The following is a 9,161-nucleotide window of genomic DNA, read 5'->3' on the forward strand; positions in this document are numbered from 1 at the left end:
GTTATATTTTGCTAAGCTGACACATGGCATACTAGGTGCCTTTCTTGATTTCTGATGAAAAAAATAAATTAAAATGAATACTGTGTGCTTTTTCTTCTACTTGTGTAAAAGGCACTTCACTTTCTCTAACTAGGTGAAAGTCCTGTGGATGAGAAAAGTACCCCTGGGGTCGATGAATCAAAAACTGGAATGGAAATAAAGACTGAGGAACAGAAGCCACCTAAGGAATCTGCTGAAACACCCGATTGGAATAAGAGCAGCAGTAAAGATATTAAGACCACTGAGTCTATGACAGACCAGCTAAGTGAGCAGCAGAAGAAGCAACAGCTGTCTGTTTCTGACCGCCATGTCTATAAGTACCGCTGTAACCATTGTAGCTTGGCTTTTAAGACTATGCAGAAGCTTCAGATACATTCCCAGTACCATGCTATTCGGGCGGCTACCATGTGTAGCCTTTGCCAACGTAGCTTCCGTACATTCCAGGCTTTAAAAAAACACTTGGAAGCAGGCCACCCTGAACTCAATGAAGCTGAACTTCAGCAGCTGTGTGCATCTTTACCTGTCAATGGTGAACTGTGGGGAGAAAGTGAAAGTATGGCACAAGACGATCATGCACTAGAACAGGAAATAGAAAGAGATTATGAGATGGACCAGGAAGGTAAAGCAAGTCCTGTAGGAAGTGATAGTAGCTCTATTCCAGATGATATGGGCTCAGAACCAAAGCGGACCTTACCTTTTAGAAAAGGGCCAAATTTTACTATGGAAAAATTTCTAGATCCATCTCGCCCATACAAGTGTACAGTGTGTAAAGAGTCTTTCACCCAAAAGAACATTCTCTTGGTCCACTACAACTCAGTGTCCCATCTGCATAAACTCAAAAAAGTTTTGCAGGAAGCATCAAGTCCTGTCCCTCAAGAAACCAACAGCAGCACTGATAACAAACCCTACAAGTGCAGCATTTGTAATGTTGCATATAGCCAAAGTTCTACATTGGAAATCCATATGAGATCTGTGCTTCATCAGACAAAGGCAAGGGCTGCAAAGCTAGAACCAGGTGGTAATATAAGTAGCGGTAATAGTGTAGCAGGGAATGTGAATAGCCCCAGCCAAGGAATGCTAGAATCTGTGACCTTACCAGCAGTTAACAGCAAAGAAACACATTTAGATGCCAAAGAATTAAATAAAAAGCAAGCTTCTGAATTAATTTCTGCTCAGCCTACGCATCACCCACCCCAGTCACCAGCACAACTTCAAATGCAACTACAGCACGAACTGCAACAACAGGCTGCGTTCTTTCAACCGCAGTTTCTAAATCCAGCTTTTTTGCCTCACTTTCCAATGACACCAGAAGCACTGCTCCAATTTCAACAGCCTCAGTTCCTTTTCCCATTCTATATACCTGGGACAGAATTTAGCTTAAGCCCAGATCTGGGTTTGCCTGGTTCTGCCACATTTGGTATGCCTGGGATGGCTGGTATGACAGGATCACTGCTTGAAGATTTGAAGCAGCAGATACAAACTCAGCACCATGTTGGCCAAACCCAGCTACAGATACTGCAGCAACAGGCACAACAGTACCAGTCCACCCAACCCCAACTTCAGTCCCAAAAGCAGCAGCAGCAAAGTAGTAAGCTGATGAAAGCAGAGCAAAATACCTTAGTAAGTACAGACTGCCAGCTGATAAAGGATATGCCATCATATAAGGAGTCAGAAGAAGTTTCTGAAAAACATGAGAAGCCAAAGCAAGAATTTACTAATGAGAATGAAGGACTAAAAGAAAACAAAGATATGAAGAAGCCAAAATCCTCAGAACCAGCCATCCCACCACCCAGAATAGCTTCTGGAGCAAGGGGGAATGCAGCCAAGGCTTTGCTGGAGAACTTTGGGTTTGAGTTAGTTATCCAATACAATGAGAACAGACAAAAAGTGCAGAAGAAAAGCAAGACTGGGGATGGTGAAAACACAGACAAACTGGAGTGTGGAACCTGCAGTAAGCTTTTTTCCAACATTCTTATTTTGAAGAGTCATCAAGAACATGTGCATGGACATTTTTTTCCATATGGAGCATTAGAAAAATTTGCCCGACAATACAGGGAGGCGTATGACAAACTTTATCCAATTTCTCCATCTTCTCCAGAAACACCACCGCCTCCGCCACCACCTCCGCCACCACCTCCTCCTCCTCCTCCTCCAACTCCTTCTCAGCCTTCTTCAGCTGGAGCTGGAAAAATTCAAAACACAGCTCCCACACCTTTGCAGGCCCCACCACCTACACCTCCACCACCGCCTCCTCCACCGCCACCTCCGCCTCCTCCACCACCACCACCATCAGCCCCACCTCAAGTCCAGCTTCCTGTTTCACTTGATCTCCCACTTTTCCCTCCAATTATGATGCAGCCAGTGCAACACCCAGCACTGCCTCCTCAGCTTGCCCTCCAGCTGCCACCAATGGATACTTTATCTGCCGATCTTACCCAGCTTTGCCAGCAGCAGCTGGGATTAGATCCCAATTTCCTGCGGCACTCTCAGTTCAAGCGTCCACGTACAAGAATCACAGATGACCAGTTAAAAATCTTGCGGGCTTATTTTGATATTAACAATTCTCCAAGTGAAGAGCAGATCCAAGAAATGGCTGAGAAATCTGGTCTTTCACAGAAGGTTATCAAGCACTGGTTTCGAAATACGCTGTTTAAAGAACGACAGAGAAATAAGGATTCGCCGTATAATTTTAGCAATCCTCCTATAACGGTGTTGGAAGATATCAGAATAGATCCTCAGCCTTCAGCTGTAGAACCCTACAAGTCTGATGCGTCTTTCAGCAAGAGGTCATCCAGGACTCGGTTTACTGACTACCAGCTTCGTGTCCTCCAAGACTTCTTTGATACAAATGCTTATCCAAAGGATGATGAAATCGAACAGCTTTCAACTGTACTTAACCTACCTACTCGAGTTATTGTCGTATGGTTCCAAAATGCGCGACAAAAAGCTCGCAAAAGTTACGAGAATCAAGCTGAAACTAAAGACAATGAGAAAAGGGAACTGACGAATGAGCGTTACATCCGAACCAGTAACATGCAGTATCAGTGCAAAAAGTGCAGTGTGGTTTTTCCCAGGATCTTTGATTTAATTACACACCAGAAAAAGCAGTGTTATAAAGATGAAGATGATGATGCTCAAGATGAAAGCCAAACTGAAGACTCTATGGATGCCTCTGATCAAACAGTGTATAAGAACTGTACAGTTTCTGGCCAAAATGACTCATCAAAAAGCTTGACAGTCACAGCAGCAAGCTCTGGCTCTGGTTCTAGTACTCCTTTGATTCCATCACCCAAACCAGAACCTGAGAAGGCTTCTCCTAAACCAGAGTCCACAGAAAAACCAAAACAAAATGAAACCACCTCTAAGCAAACAGATACAACTTCCCAAAGTGCTAAACCAGTACAGTCTACTCCAGTAACATCTTCTGACCCTCAGCCCTCAGCTTCTCAACCACCACAACAAAAGCAATCCCAGATTGTAGGGAGACCTCCTTCTTCATCACAAAACACACCTGTTCCTTCCAGTCCTTTGCCAATTTCAATGACTTCTCTACAGAACAGTCTACCTCCTCAGTTATTACAGTATCAGTGTGATCAATGTACAGTTGCCTTTCCAACTCTAGAACTTTGGCAAGAGCACCAGCACATGCATTTCCTAGCAGCTCAAAACCAATTTCTTCACTCACAGTTTTTAGAAAGACCAATGGATATGCCCTACATGATATTTGACCCAAATAATCCTTTGATGACTGGACAGTTACTTAACAGTTCTCTTGCTCAGATGCCACCACAAACTGGCTCATCACATACAGCACACCCTGCTACAGTTTCTGGTTCCCTGAAACGGAAACTAGATGATAAAGAAGACAATAACTGTAGTGAGAAGGAGGGAGGAAACAGTGGAGAAGATCAACATCGTGATAAGCGTTTAAGAACTACAATTACTCCAGAGCAGCTGGAAATACTCTACGAAAAGTACCTGCTAGATTCCAATCCCACCAGAAAGATGCTAGATCATATTGCACGTGAAGTGGGACTGAAAAAGAGAGTTGTACAAGTCTGGTTTCAGAACACAAGAGCCCGGGAAAGAAAGGGACAATTCCGTGCAGTTGGTCCAGCCCAGTCCCATAAAAGATGTCCTTTTTGTCGAGCTCTGTTTAAAGCAAAATCTGCTTTAGAAAGTCACATCCGCTCTCGACATTGGAACGAAGGAAAACAGGCCGGCTATAGTTTGCCTCCAAGTCCTTTGATATCAAATGAAGATGGAGGAGAAAGTCCACAAAAGTACATATTTTTTGATTACCCATCACTGTCATTAGCAAAAACTGAATTATCAAGCGAAAATGAATTAGCCTCCACTGTATCAACCCCTGTGAGCAAAACTGCAGAAATGTCACCGAAGAACCTTTTAAGTCCTTCTTCTTTTAAAGCAGAGTCTAGTGAGGATATAGAAAATTTGAATGCCCCTCCTGCTGACTCTGGATATGATCAAAACAAGACTGACTTTGATGAGACTTCATCAATTAATACAGCAATTAGCGATGCCACAACAGGGGATGAGGGGAACAATGAAATGGAAAGCACAACTGGCAGTTCAGGGGATGCAAAACCTGCATCACCCCCCAAAGAACCAAAACCGCTTGTGAATGACACACTACCAAAAGCAGCAACTACACCTACAAATGAGAATGCTGATGATAAATTTCTCTTTTCCCTAACAAGCCCTTCAATACACTTCAGTGAAAAAGATGGCGACCATGACCAAAGTTACTACATTACTGATGACCCTGATGATAATGCCGACCGCAGTGAAACTTCAAGCATAGCTGATCCAAGTTCACCTAACCCATTTGGAGCTAGCAACCCCTTTAAATCCAAAAACAGTGATCGGCCAGGCCACAAACGTTTCCGAACACAAATGAGTAACCTTCAGCTTAAAGTTCTCAAGGCTTGCTTTAGTGACTACCGAACTCCAACCATGCAGGAATGTGAAATGCTAGGGAATGAGATTGGTCTGCCCAAACGTGTGGTTCAGGTCTGGTTTCAGAATGCCCGGGCTAAGGAAAAGAAATTCAAAATTAACATAGGGAAGCCATTCATGATAAATCAGACTGGACCTGATGGGACGAAGCCAGAATGTTCTCTGTGTGGGGTGAAATATTCTGCACGTTTGTCCATAAGAGATCACATCTTTTCCAAACAACATATTACAAAAGTGAGAGAAACTGTGGGAAGTCAGCTAGACCGGGAGAAAGATTATTTAGCTCCTACAACGGTTAGACAGCTGATGGCACAGCAAGAACTGGATCGCATAAAGAAGGCTACTGATGTGCTAGGATTAACAGTACAGCAGCCAGGCATGATGGACAGCAGTTCTCTTCATGGTATCAGTTTGCCAGCAGCTTATCCAGGACTCCCTGGCCTTCCTCCTGTTCTTCTGCCTGGAATGAATGGTCCATCCTCCTTACCTGGATTTCCACAAAGTTCAAACAGTAAGTCTATAAGGGGATGATTTTCTCATTTTATTAATTTGATCATCTTGCACAGTCACCATCCCCTTCTAAGACAAAGCATAATATGCATTCATATCATGCTGGTTAGACTTGTGTGAATAGCTAATAAGTACTCCTATGGGGTATACTCAGTGCATTTTTCCAATGATGCTGTAGCCTGGATGATACATCTGACTTCTCTAAAAAAAAAAAAAAAAAGAGAGAGAGAAATATTTTTAGCCAATACTAGGTTTTTTCTAACAAAAGCAATAGAAATATATAATTGTTATACTTATTTGTTTGTTTTGAATTATACTTCTTTAGTCAAAACATGGGTAAGAATTTTGTATGTAATTTTTTGTATGCAAATATTTAATGTAATATCTCATTAAGCACAAAATAGATTCTCACATTGTCAGTTTATCAGGCAAGCGGTTCAACCCATAGACCACTCCAATCTGTTGTTTAATCCAGAATAAATGTTTAATATAAATGCTGCCCAGGACCCTCTATTACATTTCTGAATAACTGCCTGCTGAAATAAAAAAGAGTTTGTGGAAGGTGATTTGTAAAGGCAGTTTCAATTGTAATCCAAATTCCAGTTCATAAAGTCATTACCGACATGTACCTCTTCATTTGGGCTTGCACTTTTAACAGAACACCTAACTCGCTTTATTGACAGTTTTGACTCTCATGTGACTCCAGGTTTTGCTCACGTTGGAAAGCACTTCCTCTTGCAATAAGTTTCACTCATGTTAAGGAACCAAGTTTTCTGCAGCAGATTTTTTGATTCCTCAAAGAATGAGCCTAATGTGTTTCTTGAAGTAGGCTCCAGTTTTGCACTCTAGGTTCATTTGACTGCAGCCTTGCAGACTGAAGCTCTCACAGTCATCTTCTAATTTTGCATATTCATATCAAATATGTGCACAGAAGAGTTAGGAAGCTAGTTAAGACAGCTCACCTCATTTTATCCAGTAATCCCACCTGCTGTTGATCTTTAAACTTTGCTTTAGAAAGCAACACACTTTGGCAAGTAAAATAAAGTCCTAATCACCAGTGTTATTAGACATACTGAGACTGTAGCAATGTCTTCTCTACTACCCAGGTCTACTTTGATTGATGATGATCATGTTATTGTTTTCCTAAGTGGTGGTCAAAGCATCTTGTTTTTCTCTTCATTGGATCAGAGAGGCTTTCCTTCCACAATGGAGTCTCTGGCTGAGTGCCCTCTGGCTTTTGTCAAACAGTTATTGGCACAAGATTGCATATAAAGGAAATATAAAGTTGCTGTATTTCCTTCTTAATGGCATACAGTGTCCTGGTCCTAAAATGGCTGGTTGTTGTTCATTAAAATTATAGATATGGTTTCTCTGTATAACTTTGCTAAATAGCTTTGGCTAGGTTGACCTTCAGGTAAAAAGGGCATCAGAAAACTCAGGATTTGTCTATATGGCTCAAAGAAATTTGCTTGGATATATATTTTTTTATTTCAATACCAGGAAGTTCCCATGCAAAGTGTGTCTGGGGAATGGCCCTGGACCCATGGACCCACCCTCTAAGCTGTGCTTAGGATTTGTTTTGGAGGAGGCTAGTTGGCCTAGGCAAAAACAATGTCCACATTCTTTCTTCTTAAATTTAAAGAAGGTTTTCTCTCAGTTTCTTGAAAATGTTCCCTGATGCTCTTTAACTCACTGGTACCAATGTAGGCTCAAAGTCTGCAAATTGTCCTGTTAATAATACAAAAAGCATTATTAGAGGCCAACTGTTCCATAACAATTCCGTATTCAGATTTTCTAATTTCCACCAAACACCTCTTCTTTGATATCATGCACAGTGCACTGCCAATTGAGATGGATTTTTACCCTCTTTCATCTTTCATTTTCTTAAGGTTAATTAGCCCATTGTGGGCAAAGCCCACTGTGTAAAGCAGCTACTAGAATCTCGTTGTTAACTTTCTCTTCTGCCATATGCTAAACAGCCCCTACATCCCCCTTTTGTTGCCTGGAAAATACTTGCATACATAAATCTCCATTCCCTAATGATACATAATGGAGCAGTGATAGTGGAAAGAAAAAAAAGCGATTATTTTAATCATTCATCATAGAAAAACAGTAATGTACTTAGATGTGCTCCAGTATATGCTCCACACACTAGTATTTTCTGCACCTAATTAACCCATTTCTATTTTCTTCTCTACCCTGCTCTGTCTAGCTCACATTCATATTTGATGCTAAGAATCATTTAAGAAGTATCTTTTTGGAAGCAAGCTTCCTAGCGAGCTTTTCCTTGGCTGCAGTTCTTGCAGCATGTATATTTTCAGCCAGCAGGACAATTGCTCTGCACCCTTCTTTGCATGAAGGATTTGCTGAAGCTCCCTGACAACTCACTGTCTTACAGTTCAAGTCTACTTCTTGTGAATTCCTCTGCAAGTGTGTAATTTCTTCTCTCTCAGACCCAAGCCCAAAATGCACTTCAGAAGAAGCCTCACTGGGATCCCTTATATTGAAGTATTTACTTGTATTTAGTGATGCTTACAGGGTTGGTAACTGTTTTGCCTGAGCAAAGCCCATCCATTCTGCCCTACATATTTGTTTAAGGACGATGTTAACATTAGTAAGGTCCTCAATTTGAAAGAATGTGTTTATTCAGACAGGCAACTATTGAAACCTAATTGTAAACATCACACTTTAAAATTCTCCTTTGTGATTTGCTTTCCTCATCCTAGATAGAGAAGTAGCACTGATTAGTTTCACTGGTTAATAAAAGTTTATAAGGGATTTCACTTTCATGTTTGACCATCCAGTATTTTTTATGGATTTCCAAAATACAGAAAACCCAGCTAAATTTTGCAAAGTCCTATGCTTTTTTAAATGCAATATTTGCTTTTACAAAAGTTTTGAAATGGAACCCGTGAAAATAATGCTAATTCAGAAAAGATGGAATGATTCAAACTACAGTTCATTTCATCTTCTTTATATAGTGCTTAAACTAGATTATTACTTGTGAATATTAAATTTTGCAAAATAAGATAGCTTCATTTCTGAATAAAAGGATATATTAACTTTAAATTCTGTTATTTTCTTCTTAAACAAGTGGGTTTTAATGTCAGAATTATTGTGTGGTTCTGAGATTATGTGTCACAATCCTCTCACCTGTGGGATACATTTTTCTAGATAATGTAATTTTACCATCTTATGGGCATCAAATGCTGAGCAAGGTCTGAAAATTACTGCAGTGTTTGCTCAGCATAATTCCTAATAAGGAGTTATTTGGTGGAATTCTAATTCATACAGAATTTTAGTTTCAGCTCATCTTTGTTCTTCAAGCTTCTTCTTATTTTCTAGGTGACTGTAGATAGAAGAGTTCACCTGCTGTTTTCAGCTGTTCTTAAAATTCACATTCTCTTTTTCCTTAGCTTTGTGTTTTGCCTATGATCCCTTGCAGAAAGCTAGTGCTTCATCTTGCTTCTAGCTATTGATACTGGTTCTATGAACCTTTTAATGTCATCATCATTACCATAGGCTCTTTGCACATCACTTAAGCCCGGGCTACCTTGAAGATTCACAGCAGCTTTTTCCAAGAATGCACACATCACTGGGTAATATGTACTTAGTGGGTTTTGAAATCTTAT

General features: G+C 40.7%; 1 protein-coding gene across 1 annotated transcript in view; it reads left to right on the forward strand.

Moving 5' to 3' along the window:
- The window catches only part of ZFHX4 (zinc finger homeobox 4), a 148,124-nt gene that overhangs the window by 132,531 nt on the left and 6,432 nt on the right, over positions 1 to 9,161 (forward strand). Inside the window, exon 9 of the mRNA XM_066564050.1 lies at positions 134 to 5,530. Coding sequence (XP_066420147.1) covers positions 134 to 5,530 — 5,397 coding nt within the window. The remainder of the gene's footprint in view (positions 1 to 133; positions 5,531 to 9,161) is intronic.

This window comes from Molothrus aeneus, chromosome 1 (assembly GCF_037042795.1).
Source record: "Molothrus aeneus isolate 106 chromosome 1, BPBGC_Maene_1.0, whole genome shotgun sequence".
Classification (NCBI taxonomy): Eukaryota; Metazoa; Chordata; class Aves; order Passeriformes; family Icteridae; genus Molothrus; species Molothrus aeneus.